Source organism: Sceloporus occidentalis, unplaced genomic scaffold (assembly GCF_023333645.1).
Source record: "Sceloporus occidentalis isolate IW3139 unplaced genomic scaffold, rSceOcc1.0.p SCAF_38, whole genome shotgun sequence".
Taxonomy (NCBI): Eukaryota; Metazoa; Chordata; class Lepidosauria; order Squamata; family Phrynosomatidae; genus Sceloporus; species Sceloporus occidentalis.
This window is the reverse complement of record NW_028317018.1, coordinates 2,305,239-2,332,399: the sequence shown is the minus strand read 5'-3', so window position 1 is coordinate 2,332,399 and position 27,161 is coordinate 2,305,239. Positions and strand designations below refer to the sequence as shown.

Sequence of the window (27,161 nt, the reverse complement as noted above, 5' to 3'; positions counted from 1 at the left end):
TCACATGTTGTATGCGACATAAATAGGATCCAATTGATCGGCCAGGAAACCATCTCGAAGATGCATACGCTGCTTCTCTCCCCGTGAGTTGATGGGAATAACCCCCGGGTCCACAATTACCACCACTCCCACGATCAAGTAGTGCTCTTCCAAAACTACATTAGTCACCAACGCTACCAGGTCTAACGCTTCCTGTTCCGGGCCATCGAGTTCCAACACAACCACCAGCAAGTTTGTCCATGTGAACACAGCGCTGAGAAGAAAGGAAAGATGTCATCGAATTAAAATGTCCTAGCATTGTCAGATAAAGCAACATACTAACATTAAAAGACAGTGTGTCCCCCACCCCAAGTCCTGATGCACTAACCATTCAGCGATGTTCTTGTGAGAGCGGATCACAGACGTTTCTATATCAATGGGATGATATCTCATTCCACGCAACTCCAGTGTCTCATCAAGGGATCCAACTACATACAAAGCATCATGCCGCTCTGCGGAAATATTCAACATTACCTGCTGTGGCACTATATCAAGTAAAACAACAATGTATGCTTTGCTCAATCCGTTACCTCCGCTGGCATCAGTCAATTCTGTCCTGCGGAGAAATCCAAGGTATCCCGTACGTGCCCAAACAGTTTGTGTATCACCGAAGCTGAGCCGCGCGTTGAAATGATCAGCGTGCAAAGCCTCCTCTCCATAAACCGTGTAATAACCATTAGCATTGTGTGGGCTGCTTACCCATACCTGCAGGAGCAGAGACGTTGCAAACATATTACAATCATCCACAAACCCTATGCGTGAATATAAACTGCATGTATATGAAATGTACCATACATGTAAACGATTAACACAGGTTTCGATGCATACCTCACCCAAGTGAGAGTCGCCAAGTGGTCCTTTGGTCTCTGTGTGTGCTATAATGACTTTCACACCAGGAAGAATCTATACGGGAATAAACAGATCACTTTGGAGTCATTTGAAATAACCACATAGACAGGCTGAGGCCTCGTCTGAGCCATATGACTACAGGGTATGGACAGACAATATTTTAAATTTTGGATAAAGCCAATGTTTTTTTGGATAAAGCCAAACGTTCTCCTAGGACCTTGGCAGAGGTCGAGACTCTAAATAACCTACACACATATCTAAGAGAGTAGACATTACCTTTCCAGATTCCATTAGCGGAAGACTGTGTGGTGACCCTCTTTCCACTAAGCGTACCCTAAAGAATACAGACATGATTAGGAGAAGGAACCCTAATGAGAGAAATCCGAGAACAGGGTCTAGACTTACCTGTCGTGACGCAGAGCTCTCATATCTACGTAAACAGTAGTTGGATCAGGGCCTGCAGTGCCCTGTAAAATAGGAAATTACTTGTCATTTCACGGGTAAAAATAATTTAAAAAACCAAAACCAAAATGAACCACGAGCTGGGGCTGCCATGCAGGTGATAAGCTGAACAAACCAATTCTACAAACGTGAAGGTGTGGGTGTGCGCTACAGTCCCTCCTCATCTCAAGTCCTGCACCTGCATTCAGCACTGTTCTCCAAAATGCGTCCTACCCTCGGTTTGCGTGTTTGGATACTACCTGTACCTAATTCGCATATTGCCCTGGAACCAGCTCCCAACTTCCACTACTACTACGCTGACATCCATCTCTCCTGCACTTCCCAGGTATTTTTAAGGCAAAGCACGCTTTGGTTAGCATGTCAGCACGTACACATGCAGACACCATACCTGGTCAATAAGCTTGCCCAGTCTGTTGGGCTGAAAGAGGAACCACAAAGAGAAGTGAGTGGCAATACAGAATGAAAGAAAGAGTGGGAATAAACAAATGGTAGATAAAGCATACGGCTGAACATGAGTGGGGTTACGTGACCAGTTACACGTGGCTCTAAATACAAAGCATTCCCATGACTCTCCCTGCACGGCACAAATCAGAAGGGAAACATACTCACTTGTAAACAGATGGCGACATTGACCCGGCAGCCAAAGGTGGTGCTGACAGCTCTGGTGGATAAGCCTAAATCCTTGAACAGCTTGGAGAAGGACTGAGTAAGCGAGATCCGTGGGCGCTCCTCTGCTACCACCATGCACGTGCGCACACAGGACAAATTTACACCACGTGACTGGGGAAAGGGAACAAATGGTCGAGGGTGACCAATGGAAAAAAAAAGGGAAAGGGAATTTTTAGGCAGGAAAGCCACAGTTTCAAAGGTGCAGGAGACAGGGGACAGTGGTAGGCTATAGGTGGAGGAATTCATATGGGATAAAAAAATAAAAGTAGAAATGCATTTAGAGTAGGGGGATAAACGGTGTATGAGGAAAATATAGAAAGCAAAGTTTTACCCGCAGGGTGCCTGTTTGTGTACCCAGACCCCGGGTGCACATCTCCATCACTGAATAGGAGCAGAACGTGACACGCACTTTGTATTGACTCACAGCGCTCAACCATAAAGATGGATTACTCTCCAACTCTAATGGTGGAACTAGAATAGACTGGTGCCCGGAATAAACACTGTAGAGAGAGGGGTATGTTGGTATTTTGCAATGCTGATTACCGTTATATCAATAGGAAAATGATGGCTCACCTGCAGAGGCACCAGAGGGCAAAGCCCAAGCCACAATATGGATCCAGGCAGATGGCAATCTGACGAGAGGGATATAGCTCACATTGCAGCTTAATGGAGCGACATAAGGCACTGCAGGCTGCATGCGTCATCTAGAAGGGAAATGGATGCATGAACTTTAGAGGGAAAGCAGAGAAGAAAGATGGCTGGGAGGACTGTGTGTGAACACAAACTGTATGTAAAGTGCATTGGTGTACGTAGGCTGGGCTCTTTTTTGTGTGCTGGGATACAATGTCATAGCCTCCTGTTACTTTAGAAACACACCACAAGGTACATATACCAGAGATGACGCCAGCTAAGCACAGACCTACATATAGCAAGTTTGCCATTTATCTTGTGGCTCTCCCCACCAGATCTGCTACACCAGGCTGACAAGTATATGCCCTGTTTGTTTAGGTACTTAACAATACTGAGATATAATGCATAGGAGACCTAAAAAGACTGCATTGAGGGCAGGAAATAGGGTTTATGTTATGTTAATATCGCACCTTCACTCCCGCTAGTATTCCTGTGGTGGATACACTGAAATCCAAATAAGCTAGGGTCTCCGGAGAGGGTGGCTTGTACACATGCGATATCTTCTTTTTGGGCATGTCCTCTGTAGAAACACACAGAGATCATGCACATAGTTCAACTGCAACAACAAAAACATTCAAGCAAACAAGCTTTGGCAGATTACAAGAACACCACATATTCTGGAACTTCATTTGCACTGCTGACCGATACTGTGATGGATCACTAACCAAGCACATATATCAAGAAACGTAAACACAGACAGGTACTACAGTCTCATAACACTGCTACAAGGGGATCCCTGTTCCTGTGAATTGTGGATACTCTTAAAACCATCATTAAGGTACAAACCAGTTGAACTGCATTAAATCACAAGAGCAATCTTGAAGAAACTATTCATACAGCTTAGTTAGTAATTTAATCTCAAACACGGTATAGCTAAACTAAGCTGCTCACCAGTGTCCAAAATGGTTGGCCATGTTTTGATGTCTACAGCTGCAGCAGCTTCCTTGGACTTGAGTAGACGCATTATTGCTTGTGTGGTAAGGATACAAGATGACTTACTGACCTGCACATGGAGATAACAGACATCACCAGCCCAGCACAAAAAGATGCAGCACAATTGGACACGTCCACACAGACGTACACAAAACAGGCCAGCACATGCAGGAGAAAATGTTTATGGACAAAAGAAAAAGAAAAGGCGTCATTTACCTCTACAATCATCTTGACAGTAGGCAAGGTGGTTGTAAGGTTCTGCGGGTGAGGTGGTCGCACTGTGATTGGGATGCAGCCAGCATAAAGGCAGCCAAAAAATGTGGCAATCAGGTCAATTCCTGGGTTAAAAAAAATAGAAGGAAAAACTTCAAACAAAGAATGCCAGTCTAACCCTCCTCCAAGTATGTATGTTATATTCTAAATCACTTCTGACCTCCGCAGCACACACAGTCAACGTATCCTGCTCCCACTAACCTGGTGGGTACACTAAAGCTACGTGATCCCCCACATTGAGACGCGCTTTCTCCACCAAACCGATGGCTATACGTTCTGCTTTCTTATGGAGCTGTAAACAAGATGCTGTACTCGACACAGTGCCCTGCAGAGAAGACAGAAAGACATCAACACAAATCAGTACGTAAAACAGAAAGACTACTTAAATTGTACTTACTACTTATAAATTGTATACAGTTTACATACACACACAAATGCATATTGTTAAAAACATATTTAACGTTTTCTATTGATTGATACTATAATACCTTTAGTAGCCAAGGAACTTATTACCTTAGCGTTCAACAGCAGAAGCAGTTGATGATCAGGAGTTGTTTGTGCCCTCCACTGCAAAACATCAGCTAAGTAGAGGAACTGGGAGAGAATCAAGAAGAAAAAAATGATAAAAGGGAAAAGCTAATTCTATTAAAAAATAAATAAATAAAATAAAAATCCTATTTCACCTTTCGTGCTTGATCATTGTCCTCGAGCTGAGACACATCTCTTCCGCAAGCCTGAGCGATCCTCTTTCCAGCCACCAGATTACCCACAATCATTGAGGCAGGACCCACATCTTCGACACGAGAGAGGAAGATTTTAGTGTGGCATGGGTAGCTAAAGAGAACTAATGACGTTTTGTAACACAAAAATTCTTCAAATGCAAGAGACAGAAAGAGAGCTCTTTATTTCCACAAGGCAGAAAAATAAAACTAGGAATGGATGCACATTCAGAGACCAGCTATCACAGGTAAGCTGCCAGGTGAATGAACGTGCAGGGGTTCTGCTCAAAGGTAGATCAGGATCGTGAATATAACTACTTCCTGGCATGACTGCCATACAGATCTGAAAACAAACAGTGTGCTTTTATATGCCCATTATATGCAATTACTGTAAATTCTGTTCCAGATTTACATATCATAAATCAGCTATCTCCATTCACGCTAACAGAGTTCTGCATATGTGCTTAAAAGATCTGCGGGCAGAGAAGTGCTCAAACAAACCACTGCAGGAGGCTTTACCTCTGAGAAACGTTCGTGATCAAAGCAGTCATACTTTATGTGGTGAGGTTATTTAAATCATTTCACAACTTCAAGATTCCTCTCAAGCCAACAAAAGAACATAAATGCCAGTTTCCCACCACGCCAATACAGAGAGGATGACAGAAAAAAAGCTTAAGCTGGCAGTTTAGCATGCCATCGTATCCAACCAATGTCAACGGGGTTAAATCCCGAACCCTGCTTGTTGGGGGAAAAAAAGCCCCCATTGCTGATGCACTAATAGGTTTAAATGCATTCGTATCAGACCGGTGTACTTTGTGTAGCCACCTCAATGTGTATTACCATGCCATTTGAGACCCCCGATATAGACACAATGCTCTCATCCCATTTGTTCTTATGGTATGTATATTATGTGTATTGAGGCGAGTGGTTATAGATTATGTAAATTATTAAAATTTTGAGTAACTAATTATGTGGCACTTATGGCATTTTGTTTAAAAACTCATTATGTATCCACATCGTGATACATCACCAAAGAGTTAAGACATTGTATTCCTTTCCACTTACCCGACTGTTTTTGGCGTGGCTTAGGCAGGTTGGTAACACACGTGTGCGGGCACATAAGAACATTGCAGGGGTGCAGAGATCCCTCCAAGAAGTGTTGCTTGGTTTCAGAGATATGGATTCCACCGAGAGGTGCTTTGGGAAGAGTGTTAGCAGGTACTAAAGCCAGGCAGTAAACTCCCACCTGGTGAATGCTGTCAATAGCCTGTGGAAATGATATCCTATGTAAAAATCTGTTATGTACAAGTAAACACTTGGGAAACAATCAAAGTTTGATTTACCTGCAGGACTCTGCTCATCCACTGGAAACTGTCTTCTTCAGAGGAGTCAGGTCTCTGCTCTGCTACCAGGACAATCCTCTCATCGTGTAATACATTAACTGAAAACACAGCTATCCTGCATTGGAGAACAGAGGACTTGTAGCACATAAAGCCTTTCCATTCCTAAATATAATATTACCAGCCAACTGACTAATGACTCAAGTTTTACACATCTAATTCAATAGGCCACAGTGTCCTTAACAAGGACAAAGTGCTGCATCTCCTCCATTCTCTCCAACACAGCCATCTCCCGTAGCATCTTACCTGCCTCTGTATACAAACTTCATTGGTTCCACAGCCAAGGCCGTTGCCACTACATCATCACAGCTGTGCCTGCGACCACTCACAACCATTTGGCCATCTACCTTCCCAACAACGTAGACCAAACGTTCCTGCAAAAAGGAAAAGAAATAAAAAAATGATATTGCCAAGAACAGGTAGCATTTTGGGGAGATAAATATGATGGACTTGGGAGCGGATGACAACAAGCATGCAACAAAAATAAAGCTCTGAACATACTCACTTCCCCAATAAAGCCAAGTAATCCAGTTCTGGTAAAGTGTTGGTTGCACACCGGATCTCCATTGGCAGTCAGTGGGATGGTCTAGAAAATGAAAACAGTTATTTCTTAAATTCACTTATGTGGGCTCATTATTCTAACAAAGCCTCTTAGCTTAGCACGTAACATACCTCAAACACATTTTTGGTAATTCCTTGTAGACCAAAGTATGCAGTTCCTGTTGACTGGGATGAAACACACAGCTCTCCAACCTCATCGGTTTTACAAAGGTATGGTGCTCCTTCTGCCTTCACCACACAAATGCTGGCTAGAAAATAGCATATACATATCACTGATCATGCTACCACGTTCATCCAGTTTGTTACAGTTTGAAAGAACGCATGTGGAATTCTCTCAAGTACATTGTAATGATAGCAGAACTTTATCTTACCACCAGGAAGGACATGTCCCACATCCTGAACAGTCAGCACAGATAGTTTCTCCTCTGTGTCTGCGCGGATGACACCAAAACTCAGCCCATTCATAGACAGAACTGCTCTCCCAGGCGGCATTCCCCCCATATCAGGTGGCCTGAATTGAAGCACATCAGATCAGAATGCGAAGGAAGTTGAGGGGATGAACAGTGACATATACTGGTGCATTAGAGAAGGCAACCATAGCGGATGTTTACAGAAAGGAAACAGCATGAACTTACAATAGCGTTAAAGTATAAAAGGAATGGGATATCGACAGAGCGGATGATAAATTATTGAAATAAGAACACACCTGCGCAAGGAAACCGTTAGCGCTTCTGATGAGCTGGCACACGGAGAGACCACTTCAGGTCTCAGACCTCGAGACTGGAAGACATTGAGAAAGGCATCGCAGGAAGAAATGGACCCTGTAAGTGCAGAATTTTTTGTTTAAGGTAAAGCCAGATATGCATAACACATGAGCAAGAAATTTGAGAAACGTATGAATCGTATGCGTTCTGTGCACACGTTGGTCTCACGTACATGGGTTAGATCCATCTGCCACTATGAGCATTCGTAAAGAGCTGAGACTCACATCGCGTTGGTCCCTCTGTGCCAGGAGCGACCAATGCATATCTCTGGATTTTACCAGGGCTACACGAGCTACGGAACCAAAAAAGTGTATTAAGACACGGGATGGAAACAATACGAGAGAAAATAAATACTTTGCACTTATTACTTCCATGTATACACCTTTAAAAACTGGACAAATACAGGGCACTTACCTTTGTAAGCACTGACTTTCTGGATCCATGAGAGGGGATTCACCTTCATTAAGGCATATGGTATACTGACAACATGCATTCTATTCATGACACTCTGTATGGGAATACATATTTTGAAAAGAATACAAGTGATTTTTATCTTCTACAAATACAAAATTCAGGTGACCAGTGCCACTTTATCATGTGTTAAAACAGGACTTTAAAGGGTTAAAACTGAGACAATAAATTGCATGTATAACGGTAAATTATATGACAGAGAAGTATGAATAAAAATAAAAAAAGAAACTCACAGTCAGTACACCATGCCACAGACCAGCATCTCTCTTGAAGTCCAGAACATTGGTTAACGTTTCAGCTAGAGAACAAAATAATCTGAAATCAGACGTCTTAGGTGTTTCAAAACATTTTCAATGCACTACGTTGCGTTCTTCTCAAAACACAGTGATGACATTACATTTTAATGCAGAAAGAATAATCCCTTTAATGTGTAACACCAGTTCTTGCTCATATTTATCCAGGCCCTAATGTACTGGCCAAGTCAGTCATACCTTCTGAGTAGCCGCACGCCTGTGTCAGTGCATGACAGTGCGCCAACATGGCGGCTTGAGACACCGTGACTCCCATCGTACTGCCCTCCTTGCTGGTCTTATACTGCGCAGAGACAGATACAATGTGAGAAAGATAATCTATCACAGAAGAGAAGAATGACACCGGTACTGTGGTTTTAATACACTTTACATTGCAGACTACTGGATCATGGATCACCATAACTAGTTCATAAACCAACGGCGCCAGAGAATGTACGTACTGATCATCGATTTACATAGAATGAAGCAACAGAACTAATTCTCTGTTTAAGTCTTTTCATATTGCAAGAACATATTACACAAAAATTCAATGCCATTCTGTAAATGGAGCTTGTTGTGAGTAGGTTTCTTCGAAGAAGAAGAAATAAGCAGCCCGTACCTCTATATAGGCTGCATCGTTACTAGCATCTTTGATATGGGGTTGCCAGTCTTTAGGTGGTTTCATTAAGTGCTTTCCGTCAATAACGAACCATGCCAGGCGAGGCCAGCCTGCAAAAACAAGAGGATCAGAGTACAGACTCACTAAGTCTTGCCATAAAAAGTCTAGAACAAATGTTTTTTTGCCACCAAGAACATGACGACATTTTTGCTTCATTCTCACCTTTGAATGTCACCACATCACCAGTCTGCGATTTGGGAAGTCCCTTCTGACATGCATCTGTTGTAAGAGCCAAAGAGACCCCACAACTTCCCAAAAGGAATCCAATCTGCTGACTGCCAGCATCCTATATAAGAAAGCAAACAGATGTAAGGCCATCATACACATACTAATGCAGAAGACAGCTGAGAGAACTCGGTGTTCCCAATTACAGAAGCTCGCCATATGCATTTACCCCCTTGTCTGCACCTCAGCTATTTTCTGCGCAGGAGATGTGTTTGTCCGTACACATTGCCCGGGATGTGATAAACTCACTGCCATTTAGCCCAAATAATGGCTCTGTAAACCACCTGCGCATGTGTGTGAAGCGCTCCCCTCGATCTCAATTATCAGACCACCGTGGATGCTGGGAGCTGCAGCTTTCAGCAAAGGTTTTTAGATATTCAAAGAATACATATTGATGTACCCAAAAAGTATTTTAAAATGCATTCTTCTTTGGAGAGATGGTAAGAGACAGAAAACCGCCCCTTTAACATGTGAAAGTGACCACCCCAAACCCAACTGAAACATTACCTTTCTAGTTAGAGGCACCTCTATGGGAACAGGAATAAGATCAGAAAGGAGGCAGCCATAAAATGCTACCATAAACATCGCGGGATCATTGTTGGGAAACACGAGAGCCACCTGCAAGACACAATAAAACAAAGACTTTTTTTTGCAATCATTCATTACCATTAGTCAAAGTGGCTAATTCTGACACTAAAATGACATCTCTTCGCAGGGATACCGACAAACACGCTTTCAGGGTAACAGATCATTGATCCTCTGACACCCTGGGTTACATCGCTACATTCACGTTCCTTGTCCCTCTGTATTATGCTCATACATACCCGGTCCCCTGGTTTGAGCAGTGGTTCATTCTTATTGGTCAATTTGTTTAGGAGTGTGTAGGCCAGTTTAACACTTCGACTCCATAACTTGCCTGAGAGAAAGATAAATCATTTAAAAAAAACATCTGCAGATGGTACAGAAATGTTATAGTGGACACAAGAACAGCGTAGTACACCATTTGCTCTTAGCACTTTCCCGTTGAAAACATTTACCATAGGTTAGCGTATAGACTGCTTTCGCGGTGGTGTCTAGAGACGTCAGACACGGAGCTTTGGGCTGAGTAGTTCCCCACCGTTGCAGAGCAGTCAGCAATGAAGGAGGCCAGTTAGATACAACTCCAAGTGGCTCCCCTTTGAGAAGAGCCATTTCTACACCCTCTGGTTTTGGCTGGTTGGGGTCCGGCTGCTGGACTACACAACAAGATGACAAAAGTACAGCATAAGGAAGAAATGTCTTCAAATGAACTAGAATAATCAGGAACCAAAAATAAAGCTTAATACGTACCTTCAAGGAGCTCCTCAAAATCATCCACGAAGAATTCTCTGAGTGGTGGACGCTTGGGCCTTTTAAGGGTATTAAGGAGCTGCTGTATTTTGGAAGATACTCTGCTGCTTACCGGTACCCCTGTCGGTGAAAAGAATGAAGTCAGTTAGATTGTTAAAACAACGTGTTGGCACAATAGCATGTCTTAAAGTCAGCGCCTCTTCTCAACGCACCATCTGCTGTTTCTATAATGCTGCTGTTGAATCCCCTTGGCACACCACGAACTGACGCCACCTGTGGGCGCTCATGGTGTGAATGTCCTGAGAGTCCTGTGGTCACATCTGGTGGCGCAGAAATACTCTCTAGTTATCAGGAAGAAGAACATAACATGGATCTGAAAATGTGCAGATAATATAGGGAGCAAAGCCTATTTCCCAGGGGTATAGTTAATAGAGAAATGCAAGGGCAATATATAGCCACAACTACTGAAATTACCCCAAACCGCCTCAAGACCTAGCTGCATATTTTACACAGTCCCTATCGCAAGGAAAAAACTTTTGTCCTTGCCATAGTGTTTGGTCTAACCATCTGAGTTACCCTCAGTCAACATAAGATTTCTTTAAAAACTTGAGAATAATTAAATAGTAAGTCCTGGTTGAAATAACATCGGCAGCAAGAATATTTATATATATATATATATATATATATATTTATTTGGCAGTAGCAATACAACTATCACAGTATATTTTTTATATCCTAATTTAAGGATTTCAATTTTAGAGTTGCAAATGGTTGCAAATAGTTTGCGCTAAAACATATACAGAATTTGTAGAGCTGTAACCCTTGGGGCTCAATGCGCCAACAACTATCCTTCAATAACACATCATATAAGAAACAAAACAAGTCAGCCCATATAAAGGAGCGGACGTGCCAAAAGATTGGACAGCACATGCCCTGATACTGACCTATCTGGGCATGTGTCATGAGGTCTGCCAGCATGGTGGCAGTGGAATTAACAGAGCAGCTGTTGGAGACTGCAGGCTTGGCTCCTGGGTGGGATGAAGTGGAAGATGCTGATGATGAGGTGGAGGAGCCCTGGGTTACCCTGCTAATCCAGGGCTCCACGCTGGAATGACCCTGGAGAGGAGTGGATGTGAAGCGTCCCTGACGGAGCAATGAGCCCTCATCCTCTGAGGCTGACGAGGTGTCTGTGAGCAAAATAACCATGACAGTTGCGTAATGATGAGGCTCAAAAAAAAAGCTACATCAAACAAATGGAGAACAAGTGAAGGTTTATAACAATGGAGTAAGCTGGAACAAGCAGACCTAAGCGTTCACCAGTGACGTGCACTAACTGCTTGACCTGTGGAAAATTAAACTGCATTAAAAAAACAAAACAAAAAGAAAATCCCAGTTACCAGGAGGAGTGTAGACCTCTACAGAAGACTGGACAAGGGTAGAGCGTCTTTTAGAAGGCATGGGCACTTTCCTTTCCTTGTATTTGGCCAGAGCTGCTTGTACGGCTTCTGTGTGAACATCTGTGCAAGAAACAATGCTCAGGGACACATCATTGCTGATAAACTCATTTGAAGGGGAACTCCAAACCAAGTTTTGCATTGCCATAAAAAGGATTTCCAAAATATTCTGCCGTTTTTCTTTTTAAAAACCGTTTTAGTTTTTGCAAAATATAAAGTCTTAGACAACGGCATAGCAGCCATTTTGTAGGTGGTCTAGCTCTGTTGCCGTAACCCAGTCTACTAGACACATACTCTGATTTCCTTATCTCACTGCCTGTGATACACAATACAATGGCTCATTGCTAAGCATCCTGCCGGAAACTAAACTCTATGGAAGAACAGATAGTATTGCCGTAAAGAAATAGCGCAGTGTGGTGTTTGTGCAGAGAACGTCATCCATGTGATGGCAGCCTCCAGGTTTGCAGATAAAGGAAGATTATTGGAACAAAAGGAGATAAAGACCGTGTTTTTGTTAAAGCTAATCTTTGTTACTGTGTTTCCCCCTTTAAGAAGGAAACTGAAAACTTTGCAGAAGAGATGAGATTCAGCTTTGAAATGGAAAAATTAAGTACAACCCCCATCCCATGCAAAACCTAAAGCCGCAAGAACAAAGAAGCATTTTGTAACTTTGCATTACTCACCTGATCGAAAGCGCTCATCCCGTGAGCTTGTGGAACGAGACCTTTGCTGCTTATTCGGAGCTACGGTAATCTGCGAGGTCCCTGAAAGTTTACTCTCAGCTTGTAGAGAAGGATCTACTCCTACAAGGACATACAGGTGAGAATAATGAGGGGGGGGGGGCAAATAGGTAAAATAATCAGGACATGGTGGTACATATCTTCGTTCCCCTTCAAGATTATTCTATCCTGTAACCTTCCCACTACCCAGTTGAGAAGCAAACATGCTCTAACAAATTGTGCGATATTATTCAGCTTTTGCTTTTATTGACCACAAGAATCTCTGCTTATTTAGGTGGAGGTGAAACCGGGTAGCCGTCTGTGCATGCTTTTACTGTAAAGCTGCACCAGGCGTTGGAGCTCAGCAAACACATTGGCTCAGCTACTGGAAGGTGGCCAGAAAACCAACACGTGAGCACCAACAATTCCCATTCCCACTATCGACGCATGCCTCGCATTGAGTTACAGACAACAATTAAGAGGCCCAAAAGGAACGTCAGATTTCTAAGTTAAATAAGTAATGTCATCAGGTTAAACTAGCGCTTTACAACTGATGGGGACACCTGCAGGAACACACTGAAGAACTCCATGTTTCCCCACCTATAAATTACTATGTTGCAAATTCAGACACTGTTCACTTAAACCTTGCAATAATGTGCACAGATAGGAAAGAAAAGAGCAATGATACATATAAGAAAACATTTGGGGGAGTAATCACTGTCATTTTGTTACTGGGGAGGCAGGACAAAACTACAATAATAAACTTTTACTCCCCAAACTGTTTTCTTATAAGTACGCATAATGTATCTTCATTGTATTCAATGTTTTGTGTTCATCTGTTAAAAGGGCACATTATTTTCCTTATTTGACTTCAACAGTCAACTACATTTTCCCATAAACAGGTATAAATTAAGATACTAGCTTCCCTAGAGTTCGGCAGCTTGCAACTCCATGCATCGCAAAAATATAAAACACTTAATAAACTTGGAAATAAACTATGCATCTATATGAAAATAAACAATCATTTTATCTTTAAAGGGAAAACATATTCATTTTATGTTACTCAAGGCACCAAAACGTTTTTGTTCTCCTGTGAAGTACCCTCTTAGACTTCATGTCTGTCAGACGTGCCGAAAGCCTCAAAACTCAGACACTATAATGCCAAGCACTATTCGTGAACCCGCTGGAATAGACCCAAACTGCTACACATTTCATATGTTTTCATGAAAAGCCATTTTCTATGGAAATTGTTACCCTCTGATTCTGAATAGAATTTGAATAGAATTTAATAGCAAATATACCCACTCAGTCCGTGTAGTCTGTCTATTATTCCTGCTGTCAAGACTAAAACCTTAGTTATTTCTTGCTCTTTTCTTCTGTTCAGGATAGCCAAACGCCTATCCCATGCATGTTTTAATTCTCTGTTACTTTATAACATATCTGCTGGGAGGCTCTTACGCTTACCCACCACCCTCTTAGTAAAGTATAACTTCAGGATCCCAGATTTTTAGGATTAGGACATCTCCCCTCCTTTATGTATTTATAATATATTCTCTCTCGCTTCTCTTCTGTGGGCTATACATATTAAGATCCCTTAGTCATTTATCTTCTATTTATAATTATAGTAGACCCTGGATGGTCTCCTAAATGTCTATTTACTTCTGGAGATGGAGTTTCCAGAACTGTACACAAGATCTGTCAACTATACAACCCAGCACCCCTGCATGTTATTGCATTAACTACTTGCCTTAAAGTCTTTATAATTACATTTATATATAAAGACTACCAAACCCCTCTCCTCTATTGTCTGTAACAACAAAGTATACCTGATACCTTTGGATTTTTACATTCCAAGTACATTATTTCACAAGTTTTAACATCGAACTGCAAATACCATTCTTTTAATCTACTGAAACCATCAGACATTTGGGATATTCCATCAGGAATATCTACATAGATGTTACAGACCTTGGTGTCATCTGCAAAAAGACATACTTTACCTTTGCGGCCACCTTTAATATCACTGATAAAATATTAAAAAAGTATGGGCCCCAGTACTGATCCCTGAGGTACCCACACGGACAGACATGTACGGTATGTCCCCACAGTAATGTCCGTATCAGAAGCTGCTCAATGCAAAACAAAGCCATACCATCTAAGCATCACGCTGACATAAAGCAAATGGTGTCATAACCAGACACCCTTAATCAGTACTAAAAGGAAGCAGAGCAACGATTGTGTGATAGCAACAGCACAGATCCACACAACCTCACATATTGGAAACAAGATCCTTTGCAACCTTAAAAGATAGCCAAGTGGTAAGAGATCCAATCATTCCGTCTCCTCAAGCACTTTACGTCTATCCCTCTCCCCAAGAGGCCATCAGTTCCTCCCAATTGTCCATCAATTTCTTTTACAGAGTCATTACTTTTCCAACCCTCCTAGCCCTTACAGTCCATACATACCTCCCCAGACTATTGCAACCTACTGTCCTATCCCAACTATACTTTTCCCAATTACTGTCAGCTCTTTTTCTCACAGTCCTGTTTGTCCATCTTGTCAGTTGCATTCCGCACTCGCTACTCATATACTGGACATTCTAAACTTGGACCTGCATGAAGACTCCTGCAAACTCATGACTTTATTCTACTTTCCCCCGAAAAAAAGCTCAAGCTCACGTGTACCTTGAATGAGTGGGAAATATCGAGCCAACAGTTTGGCCCTCTTCTTCTCATACCCCTTTTGAGTGATGTCACCTAGAAGAGACAAATGTATTGTACATGAGACAGGGTACGTTTTTGACTTTGCATCATACTGTTATTATTTTTAACATAGTGATGAGGATAAATGCCGTATTGATCTAGTAAGAACCAGACTGGTTACAGTAGCAAAAAAAACCCCAGACACGCTGTTTTATCTAGTAGACAAACAAATGTAAATACAGTACAAATCTGTCTGGCCCAGAAGAGGTTTAATGTAATGCACGGAAAATCTCTTTATTATCAGGCCGCTTATCTACTGAAACCCTGCAGAGAAAAGAGTAGGCAACATAAAGCCCAGCGTAAGCCCGTTAATAGGATTCCAAAGCTGGGTTTCAAATAGGAGACAAGCAGCTGTCTCATACGCTGGCAAAACCCTAACGGAAGACACGGCACATCAGAAAATATCATGTAAAAGGCCTTACATACCTTCAACATAGAGCCATACGGACTACACAACCACCAGGTGTATCATTCTACAGAGACGCAAGTGCCTACTGCAAATTTATATCAATGTCAAATAGGATGTAGATTAAGACAGACAGGACATGCCAATCGCACCTCCACACAAAAGGTTATGTCCTGTGTTTCAGCTTCCTCAAAAACATGAACACCTCCGATGTTTAATAATATAGGGTACGCAGAAAAAAAAGCATCAAACCTTAAGCCATTAACGGCCCACCAGGAATTCCCAAAACATAGAAGGGTCTTTATCTACCCCACCAAAATCAATGTTAGGGCTTACAACTTTCAGCATGAACTACAACGTTACATACCTGAGGTCAGTTTCAGTCTATGCAAATATAATGAGAATCCATTTGATACGGCAGTACTTCATGTTAAGGTTTCCATGCACAGAATTAAAAAATCCCAGTTTTTCTATCAGGAAGATGTTAAATTCCAGAACTGGACACAATTATGCCACCGCGAGCCAATCTTCACAGAAGAAAGGGTCCAAAATCCAAGTGATCAGCAGAGCCGTGCAAGCTCCAAGTGACTGTATTCAACACAATCACATCCCTTTGTTCCTCTGTACACACACTAGGGATGAGTATTCCCTCTCCATCGCAGAGACAATTTAAAGCTTTAAACACCCACATGCCCTGCCCCCAACCCCACACCCCTTAAACTGTCCCCTAAGCACACGGGAGCTCCAAGCAAGCAGCTGCTCCCCATGTCTACAGACAATTGCTCCCCCAGGAAAGATACAAAGTCGCCAGATAATGTACTATTGCCCCAAAAACAGCTGAAGCCAGGAAAGCTGATATAATCTGTCCATTGGCAAAGTAAAGAGAGCTACAGTAACGACTGGGAGAAAGGTTTTTACACCCACAGCTTGAAGAAGGGTCGCTGACCAAAGGTTTCACAGAACCAAATCAAATCACTTATCACGGTGATACTGACTACAATGCCTACAGCCACCTCCCTCTATTCATCTCCAGTCCCACCATTCATGGGAATAAACAAGCATTCTGAACACACAAAGCATCGCCCATTCATGGACTGGGAAGGATAGAATCCATCCATCTGACCAAAAAATTCAACAGGCCAGACATACAAAGGCCCAGCACAGTAGCAAGGGGATCCAGCCCCAATCCTCTTGGGAGCATAGGGCACAGAACATAAACTACTAGCATTTAAACAGACAATAATACAAAGAGGATGAGGAATCCCAAAAATGTACTTAATCTATTTAATTTTGTCTGACTCTATGTCTCCAAAACTTTCCTCTAAATGTCTCCAAGAAAGAAAAACATTCAAATCGAAAAGCATATGCGGTTATTCATAATAATTTTTTTTTAAAAAGACAACTTTTTCTCATAAAAAGCATTATGCTTCATAAAATAAAAATGGATTTCTAGCACGATACTGGTGGTTACCGATAACTGCACAGCATGACCCTAACCCACAGGAATTTACAGACAAGCCCAGCTGAAACAGATAGTGAAGTGCACACAAAAGAAAGGCAAGTGGAGTTGAAAACGATCATATCTTGATGACGTTGGCCTGTTTAGAAACCAAACCTGATGCACGGGGGGGCTGTGTCCCGATGTCTGCTCATGAAGTGTCACATTAAGTGGGGGAATTTTGCTATACTGTGTGTTTCTATGAAAAAGCGGCTCTGTAGCAAAGGCAGGACAGATCCTTTTGTTATTAGAGTTAGAAGATTAGACTCCTATTTTAACTCCGCCCCTGACTGCCTCTGCATAAAACAGGAAGTGTAATTAAGTACACTTCCTGCACGTACCATGTAGTGCTCCTATTGAAGTCTATAGGAGCAGCAACCACCAATCACATGTATGCTAGTTTAATAGAAATAATAATAAATGTTATCCACTTGCAGTAACATTAGCTAACTACTGATTGGTAAAAAACAAAACATTGTAAACAATATTAGGATTAAACACACGGGGTAGCACCAACAATCAAAGCAGCTTCAGCTGTCATTAAACATTTACAATTTCATCTACATCGCCCTACATAAAAAATGATGGCTTCATATCTTGACACAAAACCAAAACCTGGTCTTTCTGCAATCCATGTATATCTGAGATTTTAATGCATATCCCAAAATCATTCACTATTGAAATGTGATTCCAAATTATATACATTCATCATAAAACCTCACGTATAGCTTGGAAGAATGAATTCAGCTTGGGATAGCTGTGATAGTCCAGAAGTGTAAATTTCAGTAATAAAAAATACCATTTTATTGGACTAACAATACATTTTAAGCTACATTTTAAGGATAAGCTTTTAAGAGAGTATCAACGTCCCTTTATTAAGTCAAAAGCAAAACTCCTGTGATAAAATACATGGATTTACAGGCGGGAGATTTGCTTTAAAGGTGGAGAAACATCAGAACAGCTCATAGTCTAACACTAGAGTGTCAGAGGTTTACTTTACTGAGAGGGCAAATAAGTAGAACCACCAGGGCCGGCCCAAGACAAAATGCCACCTGGGGCGAATTTTAAAATGCCCCCCCCTTATCTACCCTTCCTCTCCCTCCGTCCCTGCCGCCCCCCCCATTATCTACCCTTCCTCCCTATTATCTACCCTTAAACCCCCCCACTTGTACTTACCTTTCAGCAGTCCTGCAGCGAGTGTCCCTGTTCAATCTCGGTGCCGGCTTGTAATGCTGAGCGCCGGAAATGAGGTAATCTTCCGGCACTCAGCATTACAAGCCGGCACCGAGACCGAACAGGGAGACTCGCCGCAGAGGAGAGAGAGAGGGGCGCCGAGCGGGGACTGACAGCTTGGTAAGCGAAAACCACTCAGCGCCCCTTTCTCTCTCTTTCGCTTTAAAAAAAATTAGTGCCGCCCCTTCAAGGTGCCGCCTGGAGCGCTTGCCCCACTCGGCTACATTGTCGGGCCGGCCCTGAGAACCACCTTCCATCAGAAGTGGTAGAGGGTAATGCAGTGAGGGAGTTGTAAGCTCTTATGAGCAGGGCCTTCCTCACCTTCTGTTTATGTAAGTCAAAATTGTATTTAATACACTACTTGTTATGTCCTCTTTACCCATTGTACAGGGCTACAGGATAAGATGGCGCTATATAAAATAATAATACATGCATGGGATAGGCATAAAGCTACCCTGAATCTAAGAGGAGACTAAGATTAAGGAGCACATTTTCTAATTCATGGGCTGAATGGTTCTTATCTGCTGTCAAATTCTATGTTTCTATCTGATTTTCTGTCTATTCTCCTACAGGTACTTACATTGCATATAACGTTTTGTATGCACTATCTTACTTAAAATGCATGAACAAAAACAATACAGAATCGTGGTCCATATCCTCCATATTTGAGTCTCACACAAAGGTTTTTCTGCCCGTAATGAAATCCCAAGTCTAAGCCATCCACCTACACTCTCTGGCCACTTTATTAGGTACACCTGTTCAATTGCTTGTTAAAACAATCAGCCAATCACATGACAGCATCTCATGTGATGTAGCCATCATGTGATGTACACTCACTGGTTACTTTATTAGGTACACCTTGCTACTACCTGGTTGGACTCCTTTTTGTCTTTAGAACTGCCTTCATTCTTCGTGGCATACTTTCTAGAAAGAAACATTCATCCGAGATTTTGGTCCATATGGACATAATGGGATCACGCAGTTGCTGCAGATTTGTCTGCTGCACATGCATGATGCAAATCTCCCGTTCCGTACATCCCAAAGGTGCTCTATTGGATTGATATCTGGTGACTGTGGAGGCCATTGGAGTACAGCGAACTCATTGTCATGTTCAAAAACCAGAGATGATGTGAGCTTTGTGACATGGTGCATTATCCTGCTGGAAGCAGCCATCAGAAGATGGGTACACTGTGGTCATTAAGGGATGGACATGGTCAGCATCAATACTTGGGTAGGCTGTCGCTTTAACAACGCTCAATTGGTACTAAGGGGCCCAAAAAAGCCAAGAAAATGTCCCCACACCATTACAACACCACCACCAGCCTGAATGTTTAATACAAGGTAGGATAGATCCATGCTTTCATGTTGTTTACGCCAAAGTCTGACCCTGCCATCTGAATGTCGCAGGTGGAATTGAGACGCATCAGATTAGGCAACATTCTTTCAGTCTTCCATTGTCCAATTTTGGTGAACCTGTGCGAATAGTAGCCTCAGTTTCCTGTTCTTAGCTGACAGGAGTGGCACCCAGTGTGGTCTTCTGCGGCTGTAGCCCACCTGCTTCAAGGTTCGACATGTTGTGCGTTCAGAGATGGTATTCTGCATACCTTGGTTGTAACGAGTGGTTATTTGTTGCCTGTCATTTCGAGCCAGTCTGCCCATTCTCCTCTGACATCAACAAGGCATTTTTGTCCTCACAACTGCCACTCACTGGATATTTTCTCTTTTTTGGACTATTCTCTGTAAACCCTAGAGATGGTTGTGTGTGAATTCCCAGTAGATCAGCAGTTTCTGAAATACTCAGACCAGCCCATCTGGCACCAACAACCATTCCACATTCAACATCACTTAAATCCTCTTTTTCCCCCATTCTGATGCTCGGTTTGAACTTCAGCAAGTTGTCTTGACCACATCTACATGCCTAAATGCATTGAGTTGCTGCCATGTGAGTGGCTGACTAGCTATTTGTGTTAACAAGCAACTGAACAGGTGTAGTGGCCAGTGAGTGTATTCACCCCAAACCATCATAGTATACTCTATTGAGGTTAACAATAAACCTGCTAGATAATTTTATTCTTCCTAGAATGGATCAAACTGTATATGTGAAGTGCTGGCCTGAAGATCTGTGTCAGACATTAGCTCAAATGGTCGGGCATACTAGCAGCACGATACCCCAAAGCGGACCACAAGACCAATAAAATAAAATAAACACTAAAATATTAAGCATTTATTTGTTGGGTTTTTTTACATGTTTTTCCAGTGTACATGCCCACATTGGTACTGTTGCTTGGATCTGCACATACATATGTACTGCTGGGTGCCTCACGTCACTCACTCCACCGCGCTGGTTTCACAATGGCAGAAGATAGGCAGTGGCGCAGCAAGGGAGATGGGCAGTAGTATATGTGAGTGTGTATGTATGTTATAGTGCGAGAGTATGTGTTTATATGTATAGTGCTGGAGTCAGTCTTTATGTGTATACTGTAGTATTAGTGTGTATATGTGTGTAGCCCTAGAGTTAGTGTGTCAGTATGACTATTGTATTGTAGTGCCAGATTGAGTGTACACGTGTCCATAGTGTTAGAGTGTGTAATTTTATATATGTATAGTGTTCGCCAGTGTGTGTGTATAAGAGTGTGGTGCAAGAGTGTATGTTGTTGTGTATGTTACAGTATGGCATTAGCAAAAGTGTGTATGTCACCATAGAGTGTGTGTACTAGCATGTGTGTACATGAGCATAGAACGTTAGCGTGTGTTACTGTAAGGTGTTAGCGTTTGTGAGTATATGATGTTAGTGTGTGTCTGTTACTATATGGGGTTAGAATGTATAAGTGTATGTTACTGTATGGCAAGGCTGAAAAACCCCAGGCGCCAGGTTGGATAATATATGAATAATTAAAACATTATTAAAGAAGAAAAAAAAAGCTGGATCCGAACTTAATTTTACGACCCCTGGTCTACATTAAATCTGCATCTGTAATGCGATAATGGGCATATCTACCGAAGAGGAAGGCAGCAGTAATAGTGGAAAATAATTACTATATTATAGTGAGGTCCAGTATTCCATACACATGAACACTGTGTATGTATAGAATAAAGATCTGTATGTGTAGATAATATGTCACATCTTTGTGTGAAAATACACAGCTACGTGCAGAGTTGATTACCATTTCTACCAGACGCAGTAAGTTGGGACCTTGGCCCTTTTTCAATTTTTATGTAAGCTTGGTTCTTTAAAAATGATATACAGTATGTATCAGTATGCTCATCACGGGGAGTGAAAGTGACTAGGAGTGAAATGTGTGTGTCAGAATGTGGTGTGTGTGTGAGTGAGTGTATGACACTGTGGCTGAGAGTTGTCAGCATGAGTGTATGTCGGTGTGATCTCTCCGATTGAGTGGTCGGTGTGATGAAGTTTGTTCAGTCCATCAGTCCGGCTGAGAGCAATAAGTATTAATGTATACATTAGGAGGGCCGAGGGTGTGTTAGTGAATCTGTCTTGTAAGTGATTTCCAGGCCCTGGGGCATGTGGGTTGCAATACGTGGAGGGAGTGATCAGCAGGGCACAGCGAGGTCACAGTGGCTGCTCACACAATGAACACTTTAACATCTGGGGCCTCTTCCTCCTTCACTTCCTGTAAAGACAATAAGCCGGACAGAGGCAAATATCCAGCACATTCTTCCGTATGGAAAGTGCAAAACAACCAGAAGCACTCTCATACACCGTGTTTGTTTCACATTCACCATGACAGCATGCGTTACACAGCATTCTGGAACACAATGTAAAATCAAGAGACTTTAAATGTTCACTTATTTAATATTTAACCTATAAAGCTCCATTTCACTTTAAAAATTAACAATGCCTGCATATAACAGCCCCTCTCTAGGAGGGGCAGTCCCTCTGGGAATCAAATACCTCTGTGCTCAGAACGTTTTGGTCACATGGTGGGACAGCCCTAAAAGTCACAATAATGTGACTATGAAAGTAGGTTTATAAATCAAATGATGTACAAAAATATAACATTTTGCTTAATGCCTTATTTAGTTACATACATAGCCGTCAACAGATCATAGAAATAAATCTCAGAGCGTGCAGTATAGTTTTCTTCTCTCTTTAATGCATTTTGTAAATCATTTCTACACTTTTGTATCTCATCAGCTTACGGCTACTTTCTATAACTCAGAACAGGATCCAGATTTTCATCTGACGTGATCGAGCGCAAATTAAATGACAATTTTTTTAATCAGTTGGGGGAATGCTTTGGGGATCCAAGGGTGCTGCAGGGGTAGACACAAGTGTGAACATTACGGCCTTTACTGCAAACCGACTGCTAACGTAAAATAATTTTTTAAATGAATATATACATTTTTATTCCATAGGCATGTGTAGGACTTCTTAGTCTTCTTCTTCGCCTACAGTAGAAACCGACAAACTGCACAATTGGATCACGTCGAGAATAACAGGTATAAGCCTTACTCAATGAGCAAAGAACGGATTCTAAAGAAACGCAGATGGATATACAACAAGACAACCAGTTCAATGGTCGGAGATTAAAGTTGGCCTAGAAAACGTCAGCCTCGATCCCAAGCCCTGCGAGTTGGTACAGGTGCCAAAACCATAGCGTGGTGCTTAATACAGTTCATCACAAAGCACTAAAGGTACGGGGAAAACACGAAATATACCGTACATTAGATCTGGACCGGTGCAAACATGTTTCGTAATGAACCACAATCTGCAGACATCTAGGATATTGTTTGGGAAACAGAATAGCAAGGACATTATTGTAACAGAGACTGTCGCTGGGAGCCGGCAATGCAAGCAAAACACAACACAAATAAAACAAGGCAAAAACATTTGATATTTGGGAGCCGTTTTGCCTTTCCGGGCTGGCCTGGCTATGTGAGGCCAACATCAGAATCCTTAGATACAGGTGGGCACAGGAACTGTAATTAGTGGGCAGATCAGATTAGCACTAGATATAAACTATTGGCACAGGTTGAAACTTGTCAGCACAACCCATCCCCTGACATCAAGCGTCAAATCACATCCTCAATTATCAATTACCGACCCACTCCCACCCAATGGATGATAAAAACAATCCCCATATCCATGCGTATTGATTTATATAGCGCCATCATATTCCGTAGCGCTGTAGTCTTATGTGAATGTATGAGGTCATATGTATAAAATTCGAATACATAAAAACCTTTAAAGGGGCAGTCTAATGCGCCACGCAGCCCCACCAGCAAAGGCATATTAAAGTACGTTAACCCCTTAAGAACCAAGGTGTTTTGTTTTTTTTAACTTAAGGACTAAAGCATTTTAAGCACTTTTGTGAAATCTTTGAACAAGCGAGAGGCAAGTCACAGTTGAATAGACTATCTACACAAAATGAGGGCTTTTATTTAAAACTTTATGGCTATAAAATACTAATTGAATATTGCTGCTTATCATACCCAATTGAGGTTAAACAGCATCCCCTGAATACAGCAAAAGCCCTTGTGCAAGAGCAATGTGACCTTATACACTCTTGGGGTCTTTGTAGACCCCATGGATCTCCCCTGTCTCTAGTAGGTACCCATTGTAACATCACAAAAGTCCTATAATTTATCTTTTTATTTAGGTTTCATTTTTATTTTTTGTAAATGTTTTCAATTTTTCAAAAGGTATTTATTCTCTCTCTCCTTCTTACTGTGTGCTGATCACGCCATACCCAATGTCACGCCATACACAAAGCTAGAGTATTATCGCAAAAACACATTCATTTTTTTGTTTTTGTGATATTTGTCTCCAGTTGCGGCATCTATATTTATGCAATTGCTCTGCCTGCTGCCTCATGTGTAAAGCAATTGGTACCATGTTCCAAACGCTAAGAGGCTTTCAGGTAGCCAAAACTAGATCCCCCAAACAGCAGATGGCCAGGGGTAGTAGACGAGTACCCACATGAAGTAAAATGCGAACGTTTGTGACTTTTTAAAGCAACTATTACATGCATAAGCCTTACAACCCTTGGAGAATAAAGGATATCAAAGTATGATGGGAGTTCCACGTTAAAAAGCTTTAACATTCCACAAACCACCCTCCGTTCCACGTACCATGATCTACACACCCTTCTGCCACACATCACGAAAAAACACACCCGAGATCAGTAAACCGGGCATGGTTCCAAAATAAAAATTGAAGAACTTGGGAAAAGTGCAGCCTGGACAACCCAGATATCAGAAAAATGATGTCTGATAAATCCATAATTAGCATTTCTGAATGCAAAGAAAGTTACCCCGCTCAACAGTCCGGGTGATGTTTCACACAGATAATCACACGTACATGTAAACTCTTGTGATGCTCGGCTTCCTTGTGGCAACCTAACACAGAAGCACCAACACGTTGTGGCTCCACAAAAACAGCATGGTTCCATGATGGCTATTCCTGATTTACAATCTGCAGCAATTTCTTATAAATGTATATATTTCTTCATTACCATGGACTTCATTACCATAAGCAGTCAGCTCAATTTAGTTTTCACCCTGGAAAAGTTACCCAAAATATTACAACAATGGCAGTCTCCAGATTTTGTAGATAAAGGTGGTTTATTGGAACAACGCCAGTCTACATTATTGTATTCCGGACTGCATTTTATACTTAATAAATGTTTTTCCTACATTATCCCTTAAAATGCATCTATTCCCTTACTTCATTTGATAGACTGAGTTTTCTTTTTATCTCTGCCCCTCAAAGAAAACCTACGCTCCACCGCGATACGCCAGGCGTCTTTTTTCAAAGCGAAGTGTTGAATGTTTCAGTGGAATTAAACACACATACAGACAAGTGAAATAACAACACTAGCCATTTAAAGTAACAGGCTACCATAAAGGGTTTGCTCTGTATTAATGCCCATCCGGTGATACACCGCAGCACATACGTGCCATGTGTCCTGAGCGTGCGGTGCAGGCAGCAGGTAATGTCAGGACTGAAGCCTGCTGAGGTGCTTTTAAGATAACAACTGTACTACAGCCAGGGCTTCATGGAGAGTTTGGATTTGCCTTCCTTCTAATGACCATACCTGGTGGCCACTTGCCTACTGGTCCTATTTCTCTTACTTGATTTTAAGGCACATTGAAGGGCGCCGCCTCTTGTTAATTTGACTTTGTTGTGAAACCAGCGATACTAGACTTTTGGCCCTGAAAATCTACGCTTTTTGTCCTTCAAGTCTGGAATGACCAGGTTGGAGATGGACCTGGGATAAAGGTCCAGTCATCTTGTTTGGCCTTCATCTCAGAGAGATGAGACACAGTTACATTTAAAAAAATCAGGAGACGAGGACTTGGTTTGCAGGAGATACTCATCATTTCATGTCCCAAGAGGTTGACGGCTCAACCCGACTGGCCTCAGGAGAGTGACATTTCCGCATCCCTTAGAACTAGATTCTTCACCGGTCTCCAAAGAGTTTAGAATTTCTCAAACATAGCCTTGTAGCCAAGCCAGAGCATCTTTATTACATTACATTTATTTATATAGCGCTATTACAATCAGTGGGATAAGTTAAAGTCACACATAATAAGGAGCTGGTACAAGGAGAAGCGGACCCTGCTCTTGCGAGCTTCTGATCCATATTGAGGTTGATAGTCACCATATGACACAGGCCTGCTTCCCAGACTGCACGTTTTACAGAGCACACAGCTTGTAGGGAGATACAGTAACGGCCCGGGTAGGTGTCACGAGTGTGCACGACAAGGGCACCAGGCGGCTACTGACAGGGTACCAACAGGTCTCTGCAGTGCCGGTAACTGAAGGAGCAGCAGCGGGTCGGAGGGCGGGATGCATGCTAGCGGAACCCGGCTGGTATGAGGCTCACCGGGATCTTACCTTCAGAAAGCTCCAGCTCCAGCTCTGCCAAACTCTCCCGAACATCCACTGGCAGTGATTCCAGCAGTGCACATCCCCCTCTCTCAGCCATCCCCTGCTGCCTGTCACATACCCTACCGAGATCACGGACACTTCATAGCCCCGGCACCACAGACTAAACCAGCGGGAGCCCCTTTGCGTCTGCCTAGGAGGGGTAGGTCAGGCTCCTTCCCCGACTATGTTACGGGTCAATGCCTGCTTTGATTTTGTCAGACCCTTCACGCCCTCTGCTTTGCCTGTTCTGTCAAGGCCTCTCCTCACTTGCTTCATCCGCTCCTGTCCCCACAGGACCGGCCCGACGCGGGACCGCGCGTGGGAGCGGTCCGCGAATGCGCATAGGAGGCGTGTAATTTTCTCGGGAACACGCCTAACGCACAGAATCTGCCCGGTAACTGCGCAGAATTGCCGCTTCTCCGAGTTCCATTGACCACTCCCCCGGAGGTGTGATCATACTGAAGACCGTCCCACAATGCGCGTGCAACTCAGCAAACGTATATCACAACCATACCTCATTTGATTGGGTACAACATAAGTCGCTATGGTCTTATTGGTCAGCAGCCGCCGCACCTTCCCAGTGATTTAAACTAGTGATGGGAAGTTCGGATCATTAAAGTGAATCGGATCATTTCGATTCGTTCACTGAAATGATCCGATTCATGATCCGGATCTTCGGATCACTCAGTGTGTCTGCACGGAGTTACTGTTTTCCAGCAACTCCGTGCAGGCACACTAACGATTGGCCCCGCCCCTTTCATTATGAATCCTCCCCCCTGCCTCCAGTGATGTCAATGAAGGCAGAGAGTCGTTCAAAGATTCGGATCTTACAGGGATCCGAA

At 42.5% G+C, this 27,161-nt stretch overlaps 1 protein-coding gene across 1 annotated transcript; it reads right to left on the bottom strand.

Annotated features, from left to right (window-relative positions):
* DIP2A (DIP2 acetate--CoA ligase A) lies at positions 1-26,377 on the bottom strand. Its single transcript, XM_089488379.1, has 39 exons — positions 26,287-26,377; positions 15,211-15,282; positions 13,832-13,858; positions 12,491-12,607; positions 11,751-11,870; positions 11,298-11,540; positions 10,566-10,694; positions 10,354-10,473; positions 10,062-10,259; positions 9,849-9,940; positions 9,532-9,642; positions 8,962-9,085; positions 8,740-8,849; positions 8,322-8,424; positions 8,064-8,128; positions 7,774-7,867; positions 7,532-7,651; positions 7,302-7,416; positions 6,967-7,106; positions 6,707-6,843; positions 6,540-6,620; positions 6,281-6,408; positions 5,978-6,092; positions 5,700-5,901; positions 4,599-4,708; positions 4,429-4,509; positions 4,117-4,240; positions 3,859-3,980; positions 3,601-3,712; positions 3,120-3,229; positions 2,593-2,723; positions 2,351-2,519; positions 1,960-2,130; positions 1,294-1,355; positions 1,165-1,222; positions 868-942; positions 570-744; positions 368-491; positions 1-253 (listed from the first exon to the last, which is right to left on the bottom strand). Exons 1-39 carry the CDS (start codon positions 26,375-26,377, stop codon positions 1-3), a joined length of 4,731 nt encoding a protein of 1,576 aa, XP_089344505.1.
* Between the last annotated feature and the right edge of the window lie 784 nt (positions 26,378-27,161).

Bases quoted from the DNA above. Each gene is read 5' to 3' on its own strand.
- DIP2A (XM_089488379.1), bottom strand. From the start codon at position 26,377: ATGGCTGAGAGAGGGGGATGTGCACTGCTGGAATCACTGCCAGTGGAT. The intron at 8,425-8,739 runs GTACGGGCTGCT...GTCTCTGCGCAG, and splicing joins ACGATGCAGCCTATATAGAG to TATAAGACCAGCAAGGAGGG. The intron at 7,868-8,063 runs GTGAGTTTCTTT...ATTCCCATACAG, and splicing joins TGTGGCATGGTGTACTGACT to AGTGTCATGAATAGAATGCA.